The following is a 23,453-nucleotide window of genomic DNA, read 5'->3' as shown; positions in this document are numbered from 1 at the left end:
GAAGACAGTTCGTGGAAAGCTATGTGGTACAAACAAACAAACAAACAATTCATTAACGCCCGGCGGCTGAGCCGAAAGGGCAACTATCACTAATCTACTGTACATGTCCATCTATCTGTGCTGCGTCTCCTGAGAGCCCATACATGAAACTTCATAAAGTATGACATTTCCAGAAAGCAGTGTCGCAGCGAGTTTCTCGTGGGTTAGTAAGTGGGTTAGTAGGCTGGCTTGAAGGCGCTTCTCCAAGTGTTCAACATCCTATCTTCGGCAGTTGAAGCGCGTCTACCATCTGTGGCACGAGGTGGTGGGTGAGTAGGGTCGGAAGAAGGGGGTGGGGGTTATGTTGGTCGATATGTTCAAGTGGCCTCGAGTCGGCCCGTCGCAATGGCGAAACGTATGGAGGCCCGTACTGCCTCTAGGTTTGGCGTCCACTTCTGATCATCAGAAGCCTGTTTTCCGCCCAGGAAGAAGGATATGTTTCCTCGGTGAGTCTGCGTGCATTGTAACATTTCCGTCCGGTGCGCCGTCCACTTCCGACATCGGAAGAGGAAGTGCTCCACGGTCTCTCTTGCTTGTCCGCAATCGCATCGGTCCGTCTCTGCTACATTAATTTGATTGAGATATCCATTAAGTCTAGCCATGCCGGTTCGGAGTTGGGCCAGTACCGTCGCTTCTTTCCACGACAAACGGTCATACAACTGCCGAGTGTGTTTGCCTGGGAGTGCGGCATCCACTCGTTTTGCGTGTCTCCCTACGTTCTCTGGCAGCTTGTTTCTGGGCACTGCTTGGGACCGTGCAATATTCAATGTTGTCGACTTCATCCTCGGGGCGCGTTCTTGTGGGAGAGAATCTTCTTGTGTCGCAGCTCTGGCCTGTTCTTTAGCCAGACCTAACAGCTTATTGTCTTCGCTAGTAGGGATCCAGTGGGAACTGATCCGATTTCCATTTCTCCGCAACCTTCTCATCAACTTGTACATCTGACAAACCAGCTCCTGGCCAGACTGTCGTCGCGGGTTCCTTAGCGTGAGCGCCGCCGCCTTGTTGCTTGTGAGCAACGTAATTGTGTAGTCTTTGATTTCCGCTACCATTTTCAACACATGTGCCATGGCTGCCAGCTCCGCAGAGAACGGGTTTTGCTCTGCTCTCGCGCCCAATGTGATGGATAAGGTTTTGAACTTCAATTTTCGATTTCGAGGAGGCTGTTTCTCGATTGCGACTCCAAACCCCACCAGCTCGTTCCGTGCCGAGCTGCTGACCGCGATCTGCATCAATCCGCCCGCTTCAGGCCGGGGCTCATATTGTCCGTCAATATTGGCCTGTAAGCGTTCGTCCCATGGGGCCAACGTGAACGGGTTAATTGTTTCCAGTGCCTCCATGTCGATATGCCTAAGCGCATCTGCTACTTGGTACAGCGGCGAGCGATGATATCGTCTGAACTTTCTGATCCGGTCTGTACCTCTGCGGAGCGGGTTTGTTTCAGGAAGGGTATGCATGTCTGTCCACATCTTCACGGCCCGTCTCCAGAATCGGCTCCGCGCGGTGGCAATATGGGCCTCCGCCTCCGCTACGCTGGTCGCGACGGTGAGGAATGTCCCCACAATGGCTTGTGCTCCAACTCTTTGGACTCGATTGATCGGCCCCATGGCCTTGTCCTTACACGCGTGCATCCAAACATTGGAGGCGTAGTCCACAACTGGCGCCACCGTTGATGTAAATAACTGCCGCGCAGTTGCTGGGGAAAGGCCGCGAAGTCGCCGAAGCTCCATCGCTGCCTCCAGGCCCTTGGACGCGGCTCTCGCTATATGTTCCTTGTATTTCAGTCTCGAGTCCATCAGCAGACCCAGGATCTTGACGTGATCCTTGGGTGTAACCGTCTGTCCCTTGATGGTAAACGGTTCATAATCCAACTTACGCGTCTTGGGCGCAAAGTGTATGATAGCTGTCTTTTCGGCTTCAAAGGTCGCTCCGCTTCTCCTTTCCCAGTCGAGCGCTTCATTGATAATTGCTTCAATTCTTTCCCGGTTACTCTGCGCGGTTGGTCCGGTCACCCACGCGGTAAAATCATCCACAAAAGCGACTGCTCCCCCCTGGCTGTCGATCTGTCTTTGTACAAGATCTGCGTTGAAAAAGAGGAACAGTATCGGAGAGAGGGGCGAGCCCTGGGGGAGGCCAGCTTGCGGCAATCTTCGGGCCTCAGAAAGTTGCCCGTTGATTTGGATGGTGGCCGTTCGTTCCGAGCAGAACGCTTGGACCCACCGGAGCAAGTCATCGGGTATGCCTCGCGCTTTCATCCTCTGGAGCAGTCGTTCTTTACACACACCGTTGTAGGCACCTTTCACATCGAAGCTGATTAAGCTCAACACTCGTCGGCCACGCCATGCTGCGTAAATCTGCTCCTGAAGAAGCACGAGCGCTTGCTCTGCGGATCGCTGCTTTCGAGCCCCGAAGTGGCTGGTCGGGAGCAACCCGTGCGTCTCCACCGCGTGTGAGATCCTTTCTGCAACCACTGATTCGAGTATCTTTCCCAGTGTTGCTAGAAGTGAAATTGGTCTCCACGCCTTTGCAATGGTGTAGTCATCTTTGTTCGGCTTCTTGAGCGGTATGATCTTCGCATGTCTCCATTGTGTCGGTAACGCGCCTTCTCTCAGTGACGCCTGGAATAAGTCGAGAACCCTGTGCTTGACAGTCGGCCACGTCATCTTCCAGACTATCGCCGGTAGACCGTCTTCGCCCGGTGCCTTCCATGATTTTGCAGCAAAAAGCTGCCTTTCGATCTCTTCCATGCCAACCGTAGGCATCCTCACTGGCACTCTCTGTGGTCTCGTCCCCTCGTCTTCAATCACGTCCGGCAGAGGGGGAAAGAATTTGGACAACAGTTCTTCTGCTTGCTCCTTATGGTCAGCGGTGGTAGTCCCATCTGCTCTGACGAGTTGTGGTAACTTCCCGAATGCCGCGTCTTCTCCCGATTCCAGGTACTTCGCGGCTTTCCAGATATTGTCGTTGTCTGCGAGAAATTCATTCCAGTGCTTCTTCTTTTGCTTGCGGATGGCATCATGGTATTGTTTTGCCGCATACTGGGCCATCGTTTCGAGCTGAGGTATTTTTCGCCCCGCCCGTCGCTCCGAGCGAGCGCGATTGCGCCAGTACGTGTATACATAACGGAGCTGTGTCAGGTCGGTTGTCCACCACCGCTTCGCGTGTGGCGATGGCTTCGCTCTTGGAGTTAAACTATGCACTGCGTCTGAGACTGCGGACGTCAGTCGGTCGGTCTTCTGCTGCACTGTGCCTTCCGACGGAGTGGTGGCCAGGGTGCTCGCAATTCTAGCATTAATCTCTTTCCATGGCGCATTCTTCAGAAGAAGTCGTTCCTGATGCTTCGGGGCTGACCACGGTGCATCGAATACCGTCTCAATCGTCCGGTGATCCGAGCCGTGCTCAGTCCCGTGTATTACACATTTGGCCATCAGGTCTGCCAAATTGTCGGAGGCCAGGACGAGGTCAATTGTGGACTCGCAGTCCCCATACTGTCCTTCGCCATGCCATGTTTTCGTGCCTCGTTTGAGCAAGCTACTGAGCGCAAATTCACTCATGAGGTCAATGATTGGATCCGCTTCGCCCTGTCTTCCCAAGGACACCTCGTCTCCGCCCCAGAGTTGATCGTGGCGGTTGAAGTCTCCCATAATCATGATGTCCACCACAGCGCCCGTGTCTCGCCGCACCATTGTAATCGCCTTTCTCAGGTGATCGCAAGCGCAGTCCAGCGCTGAGGCATCTCCCCCTTCGACGTAGACCGACGCCATAAAGATCAGCCGTCCGGGTAGCCGAATGACCGCCGCCGTCAGATCCGGGGACTCTACAGCTACCTGCTCCGCTTCTATATCTTTATTAACCCACAGCATGCTTCGGATAGCCCATCTGCCTTCCCTCCAGGTGGAGGGAACCATCTTCGTCCATTTGTGGTGTCCCATCGGGGTGGTCAAGAGTCGTCCCTCAATCCTCCTCGCCTGGGGTTCCTGAATCGCTAACGCCACTGCGTCCTTAGTTTGTTCGTCGTTCATTAAGCTTTCATGCACGGCACCCTGCTTCCTCACATTCAATTGGATTATTCGAAGTGTTTTATTCATGACGTGGTGGGTAGAGCTTCCGGCAATTCTTGCTAAACGATTCATGTGGCCCACCGCATGGAACACACTTTGGAACCTCTTGATCGCAGCGACCGTGGTGATGACCCTCCGTGGCGCACTTTGCGCACTCCTGGGTCTTCCTGCATTGGAATGCCTTGTGACCAATCTCCTGGCAGTTGTAACATTGCATCGGTCGTGGTCGATATTCAAAGACGCTGGTTGTCCCCGATTCCCCTCCAACGTGGAAGTATCCGTCGGCCAGGAGCCTCCGCGCGTCGGAGCCTTTGGTGAGGTACACGACCATCGACCCATATGGCTTCGCGGCTTCCTTGCTGCTCAGCCACGTCATCTTGGCGACTGTAGTTTCGTTTTCTTCACTCAGGGCTACGGCTGCTCCAGCCAGGATGGCATGGTTGTCATCCAGCACCGCAGCCCTCTTGACGCCATCGACCTTGATCGGGTAGAGCTCGTCCCGGAGCACCCGGGCTCCCGTCCCGATCTTTTCTTCCGCCACTTTCTTGACCAGCTGGTGTTCGGCTTCATCGCGACATGCGATCCTGATCCGGTTGGGATCTCTTGGACTGACAGTAACTGCGCGACAGCGCCAGAGAATGTGTTCATCCATCGTTCGGATCTCTTTCTCGATTGTGGCCCTGATTGAGCCTGCAGATTTCTTTTCGTTTTCATTTTCCGTCATCTTCGAGGTATCTATCGTGCAGTATAACGTGTCGGTGAAGGAAGATGGTGTCGTGTTCCGCGTTGACAGTGTCCGTGTGTTGCTTGGGTAACTGGTTAGAGGGGTACGCGCGACATCTGCATAGGACGGGGAACTCGTTGGGGCGGGGACACTGATTTCCTCGCGCAAGGATTGAATCTCGCGGAGAATCGCATCATGGCTGTTCGGAGAGCATGACTCGGGGCGGGGTTGCGGTGTCGCGGGTCTATCTGCTAGGGTCTGTAGCTCGTGTCGAACTTCTGCAAGGGCGGCGCTAAATTCTTCCTTGAGGGCGGTAAATTCTTCTTTGACTTTTTGGAGCTCTTCATTGTGTAATTCGTCTCGCTGTCTGATCTCCTTCCTGAGTTTGACAAGTTCCTTCAACAGTTCCGACGCGTTCGGGTCCTCGTTCTCTGTTGATGATTCCGAGGCGACCGCTTCACGTTGGGCTACTGGCTTGCTCTGGGTCTTCTTTTTCTGCTGGGAACGTGCGTTGTTTTGTTCGATACCGAGTTCTTGCTCCTGGGCATAATTGTTCGGTGGCCTGGTGGTGCGTCTCGGCCTCAACAATCGCGGTGGTGATTTTTCGTGTTCGTCGCGGTCGGGCGGTTCAGGGGTTCGCGTCTCGGCCCGTCCCGTCATTTTCGCTCGGTTAATGTCGCGTGTCGGAATCGTTACAGTCCCCGATCTGAAATTCGCGCTTTAATCGGTGTTCGAATTATGCTACCGCTATGTGGTACAGTCGATAGCGAAAACAGCTTCTACCCTTCTAATCGCTTTTTTTTATTCAGGCCCCACTGCCAAGGGATCTTTACCCCACTATTGTTATAAAAATAGATAGAAGTCATGAATATGACGATACGTTTACTGTAAATTACACGCACTTTACAAAATAGCGTCATTCCTAAAACAGCTATGTAATAATCACCAGCAAAAGTGTGATAGTAAGACAATTTTCGAATTTTACGACCCCCTTCGTTCAGTCATTCATAAATCAAAGTTCCTGTATATATGTTCAATAAGACACTACGACTTGGCGATAACAGGAAGAGACTCAGCCAATGCCCCCTAATTACGGTAGCAGCTACTTGATTTACAAATTCCGAGGTCAAGGGACCTTTGGTCTTTTAGGAGAGATGGAGAGAGGGTGTGGACAAATGAGGAACTAGACGTGCTGAGGATTTTCAAAATCTTGTGTTACTTTACCAAAGATGCAGCCCAGAAAATATCTCCATCCTCCCACTCTGAGCTCCCTTCCCCAGCAGCAGCAGCTGCACTATGTTATCGTGTCCTTGGGAAGACGCAGCTTGGAGAGCACTCCCAAAGTATCCACCTTGAGCGTTGATCTCGGCTCCTTTCTCTAGCAGGAGCTGTACAATCTTATCGTGTCCTCGCAAAGACGCAGCTCGGAGGGCGTTTCTATATTTTCCACCTTGGGCGTTGACCTCGGCCCCCTTCTCCAGCAGGAGCTGTACAATCTTATCGTGTCCTTCTAAAGACGCAGCTTGGAGAGCACTCCCAAAGTATCCACCTTGGGCGTTGACCTCGGCTCCCTTCTCCAGCAGAAGCTGTACAATGGTATTGTGTCGTTGCGAAGATGCAGCTTGGAGAGCATTCCCAAAGTATCCACCTTGAGCGTTGATCTCGGCTCCTTTCTCCAGCAGGAGCTGTACAACCTTATCGTGTCCTTCTGAAGATGCAGCTTGGAGAGCATTCCCAAAGTATCCACCTTGAGCGTTGATCTCGGCTCCTTTCTCCAGCAGGAGCTGTACAATCTTATCGTGTCCTTCTAAAGACGCAGCTTGGAGAGCATTTCCATATGTTCCACCTTGGGCGTTGACCTCAGCTCCCTTCTCCAGCAGGAGCTGTACAATCTTATCGTGTCCTTCTAAAGACGCATCTTGGAGAGCATTTCCATATGTTCCAACTTGGGCGTTGATCTCGGCTCCTTTCTCCAGCAGGAGCTGTACAATCTTATCGTGTCCTTTGAAAGACGCAGCTTGGAGAGCATTTCCATCTTCTCCACTTTGAGTGTTGACCTCGACTCCCTTCTCCAGCAGGAGCTGTACAACCTTATCGTGTCCTTCTGAAGATGCAGCTCGGAGAGCATTCCCAAAGTGTCCACCTTGAGCGTTGACCTCGGCTCCCTTCTCCAGCAGGAGCTGTACAATCTTATCGTGTCCTTCTAAAGACGCTGCGTAGAGAGCATTGTCATATCCTCCACCTTGAGCGTTGACCTCAGCGCCATTCTCCAGCAGCAACTGCACGATTTTATCACGTCCTTGGGAAGATGCAGCTTGGAGAGCATTTCCATATGTTCCACCTTGAGCGTTGACCTCAGCTCCCTTCTCCAGCAGGAGCTGTACAATCTTATCGTGTCCTTCTAAAGATGCAGCCTGGAGAGAATTTCCATATCCTCCACCTTGAGCGTTGACCTCAGCTCCCTTCTCCAGCAGCAACTGCACGATTTTATCATGTCCTTGGGAAGACGCAGCTTGGAGGGCATTTCCAGACTCGCTACCTTGGGCGTTGACCTCGGCTCCCTTCTCCAGCAGGAGCTGTACAATCTTATCGTGTCCTCGCAAAGACGCAGCTCGGAGGGCGTTTCCATAGTTTCCACCTTGAGCGTTGACCTCGGCTCCCTTCTCCAGCAGCAACTGCACAACCTTATCGTAACCGTTTAAGGAGGCCCAGATGATAGGGTACGTTCCGGCGCCATCGATTGAATTGATAGCCTTCCTATCGAGAGACAGTAGAAACTCAACTTCCCGCTCATGTCCGTTGAGTGATGCCAGGTGTAAAGTCGTCATCGAAGGCGGGGCACTGTAACTCTCGATGGTCTTCCAAAAGATAGGGAACCACAATGAAAATACCTTTCTACTCAGATCGTAGATTTGTTGAACTTGACCGGTCGCTTCTTGGTCTTGGGTCAGACTCATCTTCCGTTTGTGGTCCGCCCAATATAATGCTGAATAATGTAAAAAGCTTCGAATGTTAGAGCATGATTCTTCATTGTGTTCCAGATCCTCCATCAATAGGTATCGCAAGCAAATAACGGCCATTTGATCCTCAGTATCAGTTAAGGACCATGAGTACAAGCAGTCGACACTGTTAGAGCTACTTTTCTTGAGAAGAAATTCTCTAGCTGTCTGATGAATAAAGTAGATCTTGGAGTTGTTGATGAAAACAAAAAGGCCACATAATCGACGCAGCTTTTTGTAGAATTGGGATGCTTCAATTCCAGCTTCTGCAGCAGTTTGGGCTTGTGGAGAGGTGGCTATACCGAGCGCCATGGCCATTTCCGCCGTTGTTAAAGGGCGCCGTGCTGCAACCATGATTTGTAAGATCTTCCTTGTAATGTCCACTTGACGGGGTGGCGATCGACTAAGAATCTTCTCGTACGCCTCATCGACTGATTGAGGTATCATCTGTATTTCTTCCTCAGAAGGGCGGAGACTATCCTCAAGTGTGGATCGAATGTCGTCAATGGCTAGATGTAACCAGAGATACGTACGGTGCTCCATTTGTAGAAGCTGCTGCTTAAGTCGCTGCTCTGTATCACGTGACAACGCTGCTGCTTTGGCGAACTCTCTTACTCGCACCTTCACGACAAGGTTGATTTCTTGATGGATCTGATCATTTTCTTCCTCTCCTTTCAAATGAAGACGGGGGAAGGAGCCCGTTATTGCTCGAAATCTATTCTGAATCTCGTCATAGGGGCGACTAGTGACTAGGAATTTCAACCAGGTATCCTGTCTCTGCGAACGTGGCAGGCGATGAAATGACTGTAGCTTCTCAATCAGTCGATTCTGATCAACCTCACGGCACTCATCAAGCGCATCGAAAAGACAAATTGTCTTGCATGATTCATCTGATAATACGGCGGTTGTAAAAATCCTCCAAAGTTCGTCAACCTCTTGTCGCAGTTTTTCACCATGTTTTCCCCATGATGGTATGGCATGACGCAAGAGCTGAGGCTGCTGGCTAAAAAGCTGATGGAGTACGGAGCAGAGTGCTGAAGCAAGATGATTCTGCTCGTCGTTGTCCTTGAAAAAAAAGTAGCAGATGGTCACTCCTGGATTAGAAACTTCTAACTGGTCTTCGATTATCGATCGGGAGAGCACGGACTTCCCGCAGCCTGGGTCAGCAGACACTATGAGAAGATCGTTACAGTTGCTTTCTGCCCAACGGATATATTCGGGACTCAGTGTAGCCCACAGGCAGGTCCCTTCTACCTTTCTAGGATTGATATTCTTTTGCTCCTCGTAACTTGATACCTTGAATATTTGGTGGCAGCGGTTTTGCTGATCCGTCAACACGAATGTAACCTTCTCACGATGATGGTGCTCTTGCTGAACGTATGCTTCGTCTAGACGTTGATTTGTGCCCATAATTTCGCTCTTCAATCCGTCTATATAGAGCCATATAAGCAATTCACTCTTTATTCAGGACTAACCCAGCTAGGACCCTTTTCACTTACTGCATGCGTCTACTACCAGGTTCTCTTGGGAGACATGGCCAACAGGAACATATCCCAGCAGCTCTTTTGTGTACGCTGCTGCTACTAGAGCCGCATATCCTTGCCATTCTTTGTTCTTATGCGAGTCGGCATAATCACAAATTCCGCGGATGACAACACAGGGAAAATCGAGCATTAGACCAGCTGCCTCCATTTCAAAGCACAATGTCCCGGTCTCTGAACGAAGTTGCTCTCTTGTCCGCCCGTGCTTGATAACATGATTTCCAGAAGCAATAATACCATAGTGGGGCTGTGGATCACTATCCTCCCGTTCATCTCTTATTTCTTCCCACTCTACTAGACATTTATCACAGTTCCTTATATTGGCAGGGTGATCATATTGTATCTTGAAAAGTCGATCAGATTGTAAAGCAGGCCGGCTAAAATTCTTCCTAGTTCGAGCGGTTCTTCCGATTGCACTTTGGAGATACTCCAGATAGCGGGGATCATCCGTCAGGCTGGCAGCTCTCACGGTGCCAACTGCGGTCAATATTGCCCTCGGCGGACTGTTCAACGAACCAGTGCGTTCGAATTCACCGCCTGCAATAATCTTGCCCATATCATATTGAATCACCCCACCACAAGTACCTTGGGGATAACTAATGACGACATCGCCGAGTCGAATATCATGAGCAGCGGAAGGAACTCCACCCCCGATACCGACCATCAATCCGATTCGAAGCGACTTGGAGAAGGTGCGAAGCATGTTGGTTGCGACCGTAGTAGCTGAGGTAGTTCCGTACTGGCCGCCAGGGAGGCAGGCGACCACGACGTTGTGTTTGCCGATTCGGCCCAGCGTGTAGGTATTTGAGTCCGCTGCATCTTGTTCGTCGAGAATTCCGAATTTCTCATCTAGCATCTCGGCAGCAGCAGCAGCCTCGATTGGAAGGGCACAGATCCAGCCGATTTGGAAAGCATCTTTTGGAGGACGGGCCATGTAGAAGGTCAGTGTGGTTTTGCGAAAAGAATAGTTTTGTGACGAGGAAATTTAGGAATGGTTGAATAAGAACAGAGGTTCATGGCCCTTGTGCTGGGGGTCACTACAAGGAAAGAGCCCCATCGCGTGGCAGACAGGAGAATCCCCGTCACCAGCAGCAGGTCTCAGCCCGGGCTGAGGGGAGGAGCGTAGCGCGGCAACAGAGCAGCTGCTATTGGAGAAAGCCACCAGCCGCTAGCGAGGGTGCGTCGCACGTGATATCATGGTCCGTGACCGGCGATGCCGTGGCACTACGAAGTCCAATCAGAACGAGTGGGTTGAACAGCGTCAGTGGTAGAAATATGGCACCCAGACTTGACGCGTGGCGACTCGATCTCATCCGTGACATGATCCAAGACCCACAACCGTATACTAACGCGCAGATTGCCGAGGCTGCCCATTGCACTCCACGATCAGTCAGCACTATCCGCTCGAACCTACGATGCTTTGGAAGTGCCAGAGCGCCGGCCAACGGTATCGGCAGACGACGAACGATTACCCCACCTATGATCGAAGCTCTCTGTGAGCGTCTCATTGAAAAGCCGGATCTCTATCAGGATGAGATGGCGGTTTTCCTGTGGGATGAGTTCCGCGTCCTTGTCACCGTATATAGCATTGGCAGAGCGCTTGCATCGGTTGGATGGTCTAAGAAAGCTGCAAGGCGGATAGCAAGGGGGCGAAATATCGAGCTACGGGACTACTATCTTCATACTATATCGTCTTTTCGATCCTATCACCTCGTGTATGTGGATGAGTCGGGCTGTGATAAACGAGCAGGTTTCAGACGGACTGGATGGTCCCCACTGGGAGTGACACCTGTCCAGATATCTCAATTTCACCGCGGGCAGCGATACCAGATACTTCCCGCGTATGCTCAAGATGGCGTTGTCCTTTCACGGGTTTTCCAGGGATCGACGGATGCTGGTGTCTTTGAAGATTTTATTCGCCAGCTTCTGGATCACTGCGGGAGGTGGCCGGAGCCAAAATCTGTTATTGTTATGGATAATGCTTCTTTCCATCGTACGGAGGGTATTCGGCACATGTGTTCTGCGGCCGGTGTCAAATTGGTATACTTACCGCCCTACTCACCGGATCTAAATCCGATTGAGGAATTCTTCGCTGAGCTTAAAGCCTTTATTAAACGACAGTGGCTGACATATGAAGAGAATCCGGGCCAGGGTTTTGACTCCTTTCTCCAATGGTGTGTTGATGTTGTGGGGGCAAGAGAAAAAAGTGCAAAAGGTCATTTTCGACATGCAGGCTGGAATATTGAAGAACCTTGATGATGAAATTCGAAGTTGTTCTGATCTATAGTCTACTCAATATTACACTTATAATGCTTAATCCAATAATTGATATCCCCGACAAAACGGCGAGCAATGCCTCTTTTAACGCCATTCTTTATGAAGAATCCCGGGTCCTGATCATCATGAATCTGGGCAAGATCCAGTCCATCTTCAAGTGCAGTATCACAAGCTTTGCGAAATTCAGCTTTCAGTTTTTCATCATTGACTTGTGATTGCTGCCAGTCACTATATTCAGCAACGGCAAGGTCTCGCAGACCAGGGATCTCGATGAAATCTGTAGACACTTTTCCATTACACATATTCGGCGTCAGCGTCGGCGTCGGTGTGGTTGGCACAGAGTGAGGGGAAGACTGCGTAGGAAGGACGTTGGTGATGTTTATAGGAGGATATCCATTTGTGGACTGGGCACCGCTCTTTTGCCTGTCAAGTCGTTGCTGCTCCTGTATATATAGTTGTTCACGAATTGACTCGGGAACGTCATCGTGGGATTTTAACACACCGCCCTGTTCAGCAAAATTCACCAGGGCCCTCAGGTTCTGTACTGTTAGTTTAATGTGCTTTTTGCTAATAGGGTCACGCCAGCAATGCGGCCCCAGCTCACATGCTCCACTGGAGCACCGCATCAGACTGTAAACATAGTCCCAAGTAGGAGGTTGCCCAGTGGCCTGTTCCTGTGCGCTGATATCTGCCTGCCGTTCAAGCAACATGAGCTGGGTAGCAGATGAAGCCCCTCTTTTGTCTGTCCCTCTTGGGCTGGGCCTTAGGATGTGGCTACTCTCAACGTAGCTGAATGTCATATTCAGTGTTAGTTTCTTCCCAGCGCGGAAAAGATCGCCCCACAATAGAAGCTGTTTCTCCACAGCAGGCCAATCCACATCAGTTTGGTCACAGGAAAGAGTGAGGTCTGGCTGATTACGGTGATTCACTGATACAACGGTTGTTGTATCATCTAGTTCAACTCTTCTCTGCAGAAATTTCTTGCCTACAAGTTCCTTTAATTTTGGCTCCAAAAAAGACGCCAGTGAAACCTTGGGGCCAATACCAAGTCTTGCTCCGTATTTTTCCGGATTGTTTTATTATTGAGGGTCACCTTCCACAAAATCGAATAATGAAGACAGGTGGGTGGAAGCTCGTCGTATGACCTCCCTTCCTCCCACTCACCCAGCTGAAGTAGACGAATCTGACCAAGTTGTGGCGATTGGCGCTGTCTGGAGAAATCATCACCTGGGCGATTCTCAGGGCTAATAGAATTCATCATGGAGGGCGTCTGGCAAAAGCCATCTCCTGGCGTTGGGGCATATCCTGGCGTTGAGGCATATCCTGGAGTCGGGGCATATCCTGGAGTCGGGGCATATCCGGGAGTTGGGGCAAAGAGCGAGGACTGATCGAGTTGGTCATACGAGTCAAAGAGCGGTGGATCATTTTGAGTGTTGAATGGACTGCAACTCATAATTTCCTGGCTATCATGGGAGATATTATCAACGTCATTGTTCATCAACAGACTCTTGGGGGTCTTTCGGTTTGATTGCTCCCTGTTACATCTTACCTAGACAAAGCGACCGCTGACAATAGAGCATAGGCAAACAGAAATATCTGTATAGTCAACAACATCAGCATCTCGCAACGGCGATGATGGTTAATTACACAGGCGCTCGATCTGATCAGTAATGGTAGTGACCTGGGATGAAACACTCGTAAAGCAGGATCACTCAACTCAACAAATTGTTTGCCTCATTTGCATGTAGATCTTCCGAATTCCATGGTATTCCAGAAGAGATCGACCGCTATTCCTGATTGGGACTAAATGTCAGCATTTAATATTGAGGGCCCTTCCAAATTCTAAAAAGATACACCAAAAGTCTCTCTTTATTTCATTCTAGTTGAGAAGACGAAATGTTAGCAACGTAAGGATATGAGCTAGCTACTCGCATATCATTGGTTTTCGTGCTGATGACTTTTGCGGGCCGCGCGATGGGTCCTGAGCAGCCAATCGTGTTGTATCATCATAGTCACGTGCTTATCCAATACCCAAGTACACCCCCCGACGAAAGGATAATGAAAACAAATGTGTAGTATTCCGTAATTATAATACCGTAAGCCTACTATCCTATACCGAGCATTACCTTGGGTGGTTATTACCGTACCGTTAGCTGTTAAATAATTCCGCGCGCTAATGCCTTGGCAGTGGGGCCTGAGACAACAAAAGCAGGCGTCAGGGTAGAAGCTGTTTCCGCTATCGACTGTAAAATTAGGATACAAAGCGGGTTACTCTGGACTGTGGACGGCGATCCGTTGACTTGGCAGTGGGTTGTCGGAACCATGGGCCGTACACTTATCGCGACCGTAATCAATATGATATAATTCCGGTTACGTCACACCTGTAGATCTGCCGTATGCAGTGTCAACCCTGGCATGAAGAGAAATCACAAGTTTCTCGAGAATAAGCAACGCTTCCCGATCTCAAAACAGGTTCACTGGCTGCAAGGCTAGTAGAGAGAAAGGCAGGTACTAAGAATTTGTCTTTTGACTATCCGGGAGACTATTCCAAATGTCACAACCATGGACGCGCTGTGAATTGACTTTGTCCGGACCTGAGTGGGACTAAATATGAGTATTGGTTCGTCTACCCTGAATCCGTCCACACCCAGCGTCAATCAAATTTTGACGCCCGGGATTCATTCAGGGTGGTCCCAATGACTCGGGACAATTATTGGTCTACTATTGTGTCATTGAAGTCAATATTCCAGCCTGAAGAACTCTGAAGATGAAGGACTTAAAATATTGACTGAAGGCAGGATATGCTAGTGAAAGTCCCCCACGTTCTTTCGCCCTCATTACCTCCACGCAAGTGCCTCATCACGAAGGACCAGCTAAATCGCTCACAGGGAGTATACACGGGCATCTAGTCGCAGAATTTTATTTTCCGGTGCTTATCGCGGGAAGTGGGTACCCAGGACACTGGCAGGCTCGGGGAGAAACTAACCGATGATTGAGTTATGGATCTGGACCGCGTTCACATCGAGTATCCACTACGCCACTCCGCTCAGCACAAAACGTTTGTTGCAGCTTAACTGTAGAGGGTAGGAGAGTTTGCAATGACGATATCATCTATTACTATGGCGAAGACTTTGCTGCTAATGGCCTAAATGGCAGAAATAGTCAAGATGGATTCCAGTACAATTACTCTTAATTGTGCAATGTGTGCTAAGGGTGACCACTCCTCGTTCTATCAAGCCCCAGACTGTTAGTGACCCTGACCTCCCACCGTGCTTCACTGGACTGAAGTCTCATGTCAAATTAAGATCAATCGAGTGCTGTGGTTGAAGAGAGCATTCGTGGACGGGAAAGTCGAGGGCGCTTTGGTCAGGCCAGCCTCCGTCAGCCAATCCTGACTCTGGCACATAAGGAATCTGCGGTCCACTCACTGGATTGTTGACCATGCTCCAGAGTAGAGCATTCGCCGCAGCGACCTCGCCAATCGCATGCTGTGAGGCTAGCTGATTCTCCTGCTGCTGGATTTGTGCTTGCATGTTGGCAGCCATGAGATTCATCTGCTGACGCAACTCATGCAGTTCGTTTTCCAGGCGTCGTGCTTCAAAAAAGATTTTACCATTTTCTATCACTTGCTGCTGGATTTTGGCGGCATCCTCGGCCCTATCGGCGTGGAGACGTTGTATTTCCAATTGCATGCCGGCGATCTGTGCGTCCTTTTCGCCAAGTGCCTGATAGAACTCTTCCTCGCATGCATTTGTGACAGCAAAGCATTTCTGGTATATTGCCTTGCGGTATTCTCTGCTCTCCCGTGATTTTACACGATCCTAGATGTCATTTCGGTCAGCGAATGTGCACAGAGAGCAAGAATTAAGAACAATTATCCACGAGTCCTGCGAACGAGCGTGATCTCAAAAATATGGAGGATGGCGACTGACCAACTTGTTACTCGGTACGCCCGCGGCCATGATCCACGCTAGCCTTGCAGATTGGTGTGGGCTAGAAAAGGATTCGTGTCTTGTTAAACTGGGCTTTGCGCGTCGAGAAATTGATCGTCACAGTGAGGAGACGTTCTGGATGAAAGACAGGTCTGTGGTAGGAAAGACCCTCAGGAGCCGACACGGGAAGCCACGGGCTTCATGTACTTCTCCAATACCGCCAAACACGCTCACCGAGCTCGCTGTCACGATACTATAGCGTAAATCTGTATTGATGAATTTCCCGACTTGGCTCACGCCAGGGGTAACCCTCTTCATGTGGAGCCACTGATCGACCGATCCGCTCCACGGATCTTGAATCTTGGCAGACATGAAACGTGGGGGCTCTGGTTCCACGGAGAATCCTATTAGCTAAATCGAAAACGTGCTGGCGTTTATAGAGGGGCTTTCATGTAGGCCCGCCCATAGTATTCACAGCGCTCGATCCTACGCTTCTAAATGTGTTTTGAGATATTGAAGGGACTAGATCCCCTTGCTGACCAGCCCTTGAATGATGCCCTCTACTTCATATAGGGTGTTGTCAGCTCCTCAGCCTCGTGAGGAGATTTGCCGTTCCAACAAAGCACGTCCACTCGTCTGACTTCTTTATAGCTTTGATAATTCTGGAAAGCGTCGCTATAACTGTCGAATTACCAAAGGTTCACTGAACACATGCGGGATTTTCTAACCCTGTCCAACTATCTGGACCGACTGTGGGCTTGTGAATCTTTCTCGATTCTGTCACCGGAAGCTGCGTATCAACAGAAGAATGGAACTCACAAAAGCTTGTAAATTGACCAGAAAGTGATTCAAGATTTAAGAAACCAAGGTCCATAGTCCCCCGAAAAGACCTCATCCGTGGTTCGCCTAATGTTTATCAACCATAATTTTGATCCGCGGTCCTGACAGTACCGCGCGCCTTTCACAGTGGAATTCCCCACCAACATGAACAAACAATAGCCACGGCCATTGGTGGATAGAATCACCACGATAAAGGCAATGTCATGAATCAATGGGCGCCATGAAGGCCTGGATCATTCTTTCCACATTAGACTTTTGCATTTGATATAAATCTCTCGATGGGAGTGATTGACGTTACCATACAGACGACTCGGTGCTGTCCGACCATTTTGCTATAAAGCTTTGATAGCAGGTCCTAAGCAACGTATTAGTTCCAGTTGCCCAATCATTCTGACACTATCTGCCTCTGCTCCCTTTACTCGCATATTGTAACCATGGACACCCTTGTCACCAGCCTCCCTCCGGATGTTGGGGCCATCCTCATGCGAAACATCGCAGTCATCGAGATTGTGTCCATGTTTTCAATCGGCGCATACAATTCTCTCGAGACTGTGGTCCTCATCTTCGATGCGTTCAAGCACTACCGTGGACTATACTTTTGGAGCATGCAAGTTGCAGCATGGGGGATTCTTGTGCATGCTATCCCAGCAATGGCTCGCTTCATGTCCCAGTCTTCCAATCTGGCGGTCTCCATTCCGTTCATGATCGGATGGTACGCGATGGTCACTGGTCAAGCGATCATGCTCTATTCACGACTAAGAATTGTTGTCCGCGATGCTACCCTCTTGCGATGGGTTTTATGGATGATCATCATCACTGCCTGCGCCTTTCACATACCCATGACTGTGCTATTCTTTGGCGTGAACAGCGGCGACGCCCGCTTCGTACGACCGGCCATGATCTACGATCGTATCCAAGTGACGGGCTTTTGCATCCAGGACCTGATCATCTGCGGTTTGTATATGCGCGAAGCAATGCGGTCGCTGAAATTGATCACGCAGATGCGCGGTCCCGATGGACGCAAAGTCATGATTCACCTCATTTGGGTGAACGTACTCGTGGTCGTCATGAATATCCTGCTCCTCATCACAGAGTACAAAGTGCACTATATTCAAGTCAGTTTCAAGACCGTGGTGTACAGCATAAAGCTAAAGCTGGAGTTCTCTGTGCTCAATCGGCTCTGCACTCTCGTGCAATCATCACCGTGTATTTGTCAACAGAGTCATACCCAACAAGGGCCACCAGACAATGCGAACTCTCAGAACGCAAAGATTGAAAGCTCAAACGATCGCTCAGACATGAAGGAGCGGTCTGAGTTAAACCAGGTCCGCTCGCCACAAGACCTGCCGCCTTCCCATGCCTCTGGGCTTGGATCGACACCACCCAAGCGCCCTGATAATCATATTCGTCTGCGCGAAGACTTTTCTTCGGCGTCGACTTTCTTCGACACTAATATCCCGGGATCTGCCACGGGATCAGCAGAAGGATTATGCAGGGTCGAATCAGAAGCGTCCGATGGAGGGCCAAAGCTGGATGTCTGAGCGATGCCCTCGCTCTCTTCGCTTGGGTTCTTTCAGCCTGTAACTAACGGGAATGGGTGTTTCGGATGGGCTGGGCGGAGGCACGGTGCAGAATCCAGAATCAAGTCAAGACGTGCTCAATGACATGGACCGGAGGGCCTACTGGGCGCATCCTATCATAGACGGGGAATTATCTATCATCGAGACTTATCATAGATTTTATGTGTATTTTCAATCGAAAAGCAAACCGCGCGGTTTTCACTCTTTGGGGGGCGGCGCATCTGAGCAACTCGATTTCGTGACCAGGGTAGTAAACTGGCTAGCTACAGTAGGCCTCGTTGAACCGGCTTTAATGGTAAGTCCCAGGATCAAAGTGTCTTTCCCTCATCAGGATAGGAGCTGGCGGACTTTCACAGAGCGCCCTGTGCTGATACGCCGGCAGCTCTGTCTTGATAGCTGCTCATGATGTGGGGATCAAAACAAATCCTCACTTGTGAGATGATTGGTACAATGTGGCCACCACACAAGAAGAGGAGTCGAGTTCCCAGCAAGAATGTGTAATGTCCAACTTGAAACGCCATTTCTTCGATCGCCCAAACTAACTTAATGCGGGTTGGCTCTGAGACATTGAGGCAGAGAGCTCCGCTAGATGGTGGGTCCATGACGGTCCGCGGAGGAATTGATTGGGTGTCTTGGCGCCGGCTCATGTTCTGCTGGCCAAGGGCGTCCGTCACCACTTGATACCCGACATCCTCTGACCGATGAAAGCGCGTCGCATTTGATCTCTGTCCAAGCGTGGTGCTGACCAGGAAGATGAATACCCTTGGTTGGCCAAATACACCGTCATGAAACGTGCAACATCGCCCGATCTATGCGACTCTCAGTGTGATGGTGAGGAGCGGCCGTCCAAAGTTCCCCGGCGAGGTAGCTTGAGCACGAATCCAGAAACTTTGCAGAGGAAGCACGACCGTAGGAAATCATCACAGCCGCTTTCTCCCTCCTCGCCAGATCACACTAGAAAAGTGAGTAGCGTGTCTAAGTTGACGACCTTCCAGTAGCTAACTGCATAGAAATCCAATCCTCCTGAACACCGAACTACGACGCCAATCTCGCTCACGCATACTCCCACCCCGCTTGATGACCAGATATACCACTGGATACCTGCGCCATCAGCAGCCGGTACCGTTGAAGCGATGAGCGAACCGGCATCCAAACTATCCCGATCGCGTTCGATCTCTACCGACCGGGGGCGCGCTCGGCCTGTCTCCTCAGAAAATAGCGAAAGCAGCTCGGCTCGTGACACTCGATCATACGCCTACCGAGCTGTGAACTATGTGACCATACTGGAGACCAAGGGTTGCTTCATGCAGCCGTCCCCGGCTGGCCCGATGCCCGACGACATCGCGCTCTGTGAGCGTCTCCTTCATCAGCCGATCGCCACTCCCCAGGGCACCCTATTCGATGACGAGTATGTTGACAGATTCCATTACGCGCTGCGGAACCGGTCTGAAGCGCGTCTCCTGGTAGACCTGCATCCCCTGATCATGCCGTCCGCGGAAAATCAGTTCATCAGGGGCACGCAGGGCCTGAGAGACGTCATAGATGGATACAATGATCCATGGCTGAAGACTGAGCCGATCTATGGTCCAAAGCCGCAGCCTGACCATGCACGTGGATTGAAGTGGTCAGTGTTCACTGAGAGCCAACGGCGCAAGCTCGGCATCAGACCCGACGAAAAATCGCCGTATACAGCGCGCGAGGACATGTACTTTCCTTACCTGACCGCTGAAATCAAGTGTGGAAACCAAGCGCTAGAGCTCGCGGACCGGCAAAACATGCACAGCATGTGCATCGCGCTGCGAGCCGTGGTCTCGCTGTGCCAAGCGGCTGGGTGCACAGAAGAGGTGCATCGGCGAATTCTGGGATTTTCGATATCTCATGAGCTCGATGGCTTTCGCATATAAGGCTACTATCCTGAGTTTGAGGAAGATAAAGTCTCATTCTACCGGTGGCCAATTGCGCAACCCAACGTCTGGACTCCAGAGGACCGATGGACATGCTATCGATTCGTGGAAAATGTGGACCGTGAGTTCCTGCGCATTCATACCGATCGATTGATGCGCGTCCTTGGCAGAGTGCCTGATCCAGAAGACGATACCTTAGGACTCGACGTTGATGAAGTCGAGTCACAGCTGTCCATCATTGGATCGCAGGAACGCCCAGGATATCGTAGAGCCGCATCCTCGCAAAGCCGCGGACTGCAACCAGAGCTGCGAATGATGGTTCAGACACTGAAGCAACAGCTGGCAGAGCAGAAGACAAAGGAGGAGAAACGGGAAGCAGAGCAGAAGATGCGGGAGGCAGAGCAGAAGACACGGGAAGAGAGACTCCTTGCCCAGCTTGAAGAACAAAATATACGACAAAGGCAACTAGAAAAGGATCAGAAGGAACGAGAAGAGAAACGGGAGGTAGAGCAGAAGACAAAGGAGGAGAAACGGGAAGCAGAGCAGAAGATGCGGGAGGCAGAGCAGAAGGCGCGCGAAGAGAAACTCCATGCTCAATTGGAAGAGCAATTTGCTCGTGAGGAGCAACGAGAAACAGATCAGAAGGAACGAGAAAAGAAATGGGAAGCAGAGCAGAAGGTGCGGGAAGAAAAACTTCTTGCTCAGCTGGAACTACAAGGGAGACTTCTCGCACGCTTAGAGAAAGAGGACTTCAAATGAGCGTTCTGCTTTCGGTATACCTGAATCCTTTTGGAAACGCTTTGGCTTGTATCTACTCTGATGGCTAGACAATCTCGGTCCTTGATATCAACACAGCTAGGACATCATAAGCACTGTCCAACATGACGCTATATATGTTGTGTAGCCTAAGTGCCCTCGCGTCTACAAGCCAATGAAGTTGAACTGTGAGAGGCCCGCGCAGATGTCCAGGTCACAGAGGACTGCACAATAAGTGTTGAGGGTGCGCTTAGGCTGGATGAAGAGGAACCGTGGGTTTGGGCAAGGATCCGCGCGGTTGTAGTAGTCGACGTCCCATTGCGGTCAGTGTGCCCAGCAGAACTGTCGCCATCCCAAAGAGCAGCAGATATTTGCCCAATGGCATCTGGAGCGCACAAACTGGGTCCATCGGTCCAACCCATAAGGCGATTGGCGACGTCAGAAACATAGCAGTGAGTGGCACCGCCCTGGCCCAGGTTGCCGCTAGAAGCCACCGCGCCGGAGTTGTAAGCACGCGCAGCCTTGTAATATGAAGTCACATCTGCTGTGCCACCCTCTTGAGCTATCAGTGCCTTGAGGCCAGGCCCGGCTGGGGTGCCTTCAACGCCGTCCAGGATCATCTGGAGTATCTCGCTCCTGGGACAAGGGTTCTGACTTACTCCATCTTTGTTGCAGGACCCCGGTCCGTCGTGGCTTTGCATCAGTCCAGGATTAGCAACCCCATTATTTGTGGTCTGGACACGAACGCATCCTTTGCTCTCCTGCATGACGATCGACAAAATGAAGCGCGCGTCGACGCCGCTTGATTTCTCCGCTTGGACGATGGCATCCTTGATGAACTGGGTTTCGTCTTCCGAGTTATTAGGGAGCCCCCATTCGGCACAGCTGACAGATATGGTCCCTTTGTTGTTCTCAAACATGGTTTCAAGAGAGTCAGCCCATTGATCGATACTTGGCCAGCCGTCGGTGATCTTGCCGTTACCACCTAGTACTGCGGCATAAAGATCAGTGCTGCGCTCATGGATGGGATGCTGCCGATGAGAGGAGGGATCGACCGCTCCAGCGATCATCTGCAGGATTTGGACTGCGAAAAAGAGCGTCCAACGAGTCATTGTAGCCTAGGGCTGATTTTCCAACACGAGAGGACTATACTGGGCAGGAAACTGGAAACCTCGTTTGACGAGCTCCTGAAGCACTGAATATATTGAAAATGGATAGAAGTTTTTTGTGGTCTTTAAAGAAAACCAGAAAATATTGATTGACGTTCACTTAGATCGCGAGCGGCCAAATCATTTAGCTATAAACCAAGGACACCCAACGGACATTTTCATGAGGCTACTTTCTTTGGCTACAATTATCTTCGTATTGCCTGCTGCAGGACAGGGACTGCTTCACGAGGAGGCACTTGTTGAGGGTTGGTTGTCAATGAATGCTTGATCGATGACAGAGATTCCGTCGACGTCTTGGGCCTCACGAATAGGTTCCAAATGGATGAAGGTACACTATTTCAAACCGATAAGCTTATTAGCAAATGAATGTTCGCTGAATAATGGCAGTTTCAGTGGCGACTAAGCCCGGAGGAATGACGAGCATGCATGAAATGCGGCATCAGCCGCCGGAACATGCATGTCAGGTCTTTTGAGCCATTTCAATTAGCGTGTTCGGCTTTTGAGTCGCTCACATGGCCTTACTACGCACCAACATCCGGCAATTGCGCTGGCCTGTCTCAAGAACATGATATCAGAGCTTCTCGAAAATTGACCACTGGGCAAGAGGTCTCCATGGCTCTCAACGCCCTTTGAAATTGCGACTCGATTGAAGGGCAATCAGCGTCCTGAAAATGACGGCATCCGCAATTTGTTATTCGCATACGTGATCAAGTATAAAGCACGCGACGATATCAGCAAGGCAAAAATGCATGAATAGTTCCTGTAGAACACACATATCACTTCGATCGAGACATATTCCTTCTTTAGCTTTTCGTCATGTCATCCACAGGCATCTCTAAAAGGCCGGACCCAAAGGCAAAGGTCTCTCTTTCCAATGTGGGCAAGGTAGAACAGATGGCAACAGATGGGTCCTACTTAGCCGGGAAGCTAGAGTGGCTTGGAACAAACCTCGATATCCCCAGCAAACTCGAATGAGAACCAGATATCTTATCCCGATGGGGACGATCTAGGCAAGATGCACCAAGACGCCCCTATGGATGACAATTCCACACATCAGCCTGATAGGGCTATCCCATCGGTAGAGGCATATGATATTGAAATGCAAGACTTCAGTCCCAGTTGTGCGAACAATGACCAGCGACAATCTGCACAGAGCAATCGACCGGATGTACAAAGTGATCATCCCCCTCCAGAAGTGTCATCGCCCCAAAGCCAAGACACCGCTGGCCTTGTTGAAGGCTTTAAATGTCTGGCTATCATCGATACACGTGGGAAAAAGAAGGCAAACCGCCCCACGGAAAGCGAGTCTCTTGATCCCAATGCCACTGTCGATGGATGGGGCACGCTGAGAGGATCCACCTTCGTGATCGTGCAAGAAGGTCCACCTTACGCGGCCAAATTCACATTCAGATATGAACCCAACTACACCAACGATTGCTTCGCCAGTATTACCGACGAAGACTTCCGAGTCTCGGCAATTCGAGACCGCACTGCTAGTGGGAAGAAGGTATACCGGTACACGACCGCCAATGTCGCCGGCATTTATGGAGCACTCTTTGAAAACACAGGCTCCAGAACCTCACACGTAGTCCATGCTCGTGGGTGAAAATTCTGTAGAAGGATTTGAGAGATGA

General features: G+C 50.6%; 9 protein-coding genes across 9 annotated transcripts; 4 read left to right on the top strand and 5 right to left on the bottom strand.

The window, feature by feature from the left end:
* Positions 1-356: 356 nt before the first annotated feature.
* N7478_010243 (uncharacterized protein) lies at positions 357-5,481 on the bottom strand (the record flags this gene model as incomplete). The annotated part of the gene is made up of 2 exons (XM_056926457.1): positions 357-4,152; positions 4,193-5,481. The coding sequence occupies 2 exons, from the start codon at positions 5,479-5,481 to the stop codon at positions 357-359; spliced, it is 5,085 nt and encodes a 1,694-aa protein (XP_056775827.1).
* A 560-nt stretch (positions 5,482-6,041) lies between these two features.
* Positions 6,042-10,295, bottom strand: N7478_010242 (uncharacterized protein; the record flags this gene model as incomplete). Its single annotated transcript, XM_056926456.1, has 2 exons — positions 6,042-9,250; positions 9,320-10,295. 2 exons carry the CDS (start codon positions 10,293-10,295, stop codon positions 6,042-6,044), a joined length of 4,185 nt encoding a protein of 1,394 aa, XP_056775826.1.
* A 341-nt stretch (positions 10,296-10,636) lies between these two features.
* N7478_010241 (uncharacterized protein) lies at positions 10,637-11,617 on the top strand (the record flags this gene model as incomplete). The annotated part of the gene is made up of 1 exon (XM_056926455.1): positions 10,637-11,617. One exon carries the CDS (start codon positions 10,637-10,639, stop codon positions 11,615-11,617), a length of 981 nt encoding a protein of 326 aa, XP_056775825.1.
* Positions 11,618-11,649: 32 nt separating this feature from the next.
* N7478_010240 (uncharacterized protein) lies at positions 11,650-13,258 on the bottom strand (the record flags this gene model as incomplete). The annotated part of the gene is given in 3 exon segments (XM_056926454.1): positions 11,650-12,606; positions 12,684-13,173; positions 13,188-13,258. 3 exon segments carry the CDS (start codon positions 13,256-13,258, stop codon positions 11,650-11,652), a joined length of 1,518 nt encoding a protein of 505 aa, XP_056775824.1.
* A 1,670-nt stretch (positions 13,259-14,928) lies between these two features.
* On the bottom strand, positions 14,929-15,600 carry N7478_010239 (uncharacterized protein; the record flags this gene model as incomplete). Its single annotated transcript, XM_056926453.1, has 2 exons — positions 14,929-15,459; positions 15,571-15,600. The coding sequence occupies 2 exons, from the start codon at positions 15,598-15,600 to the stop codon at positions 14,929-14,931; spliced, it is 561 nt and encodes a 186-aa protein (XP_056775823.1).
* Positions 15,601-16,844: 1,244 nt separating this feature from the next.
* Positions 16,845-17,951, top strand: N7478_010238 (uncharacterized protein; the record flags this gene model as incomplete). Its single annotated transcript, XM_056926452.1, has 1 exon — positions 16,845-17,951. The coding sequence occupies one exon, from the start codon at positions 16,845-16,847 to the stop codon at positions 17,949-17,951; it is 1,107 nt and encodes a 368-aa protein (XP_056775822.1).
* A 52-nt stretch (positions 17,952-18,003) lies between these two features.
* On the top strand, positions 18,004-20,653 carry N7478_010237 (uncharacterized protein; the record flags this gene model as incomplete). The annotated part of the gene is made up of 4 exons (XM_056926451.1): positions 18,004-18,285; positions 18,725-18,952; positions 19,001-19,834; positions 19,916-20,653. The coding sequence occupies 4 exons, from the start codon at positions 18,004-18,006 to the stop codon at positions 20,651-20,653; spliced, it is 2,082 nt and encodes a 693-aa protein (XP_056775821.1).
* A 146-nt stretch (positions 20,654-20,799) lies between these two features.
* Positions 20,800-21,762, bottom strand: N7478_010236 (uncharacterized protein; the record flags this gene model as incomplete). Its single annotated transcript, XM_056926450.1, has 1 exon — positions 20,800-21,762. One exon carries the CDS (start codon positions 21,760-21,762, stop codon positions 20,800-20,802), a length of 963 nt encoding a protein of 320 aa, XP_056775820.1.
* A 1,072-nt stretch (positions 21,763-22,834) lies between these two features.
* On the top strand, positions 22,835-23,425 carry N7478_010235 (uncharacterized protein; the record flags this gene model as incomplete). Its single annotated transcript, XM_056926449.1, has 1 exon — positions 22,835-23,425. The coding sequence occupies one exon, from the start codon at positions 22,835-22,837 to the stop codon at positions 23,423-23,425; it is 591 nt and encodes a 196-aa protein (XP_056775819.1).
* Positions 23,426-23,453: the final 28 nt, after the last annotated feature.

This window comes from Penicillium angulare (genome assembly GCF_028827245.1).
Source record: "Penicillium angulare strain IBT 27051 chromosome Unknown utg000007l_segment0_segment0, whole genome shotgun sequence".
In the NCBI taxonomy this organism is placed as follows: Eukaryota; Fungi; Ascomycota; class Eurotiomycetes; order Eurotiales; family Aspergillaceae; genus Penicillium; species Penicillium angulare.
This window is presented reverse-complemented; position numbering and strand designations above follow the sequence as displayed.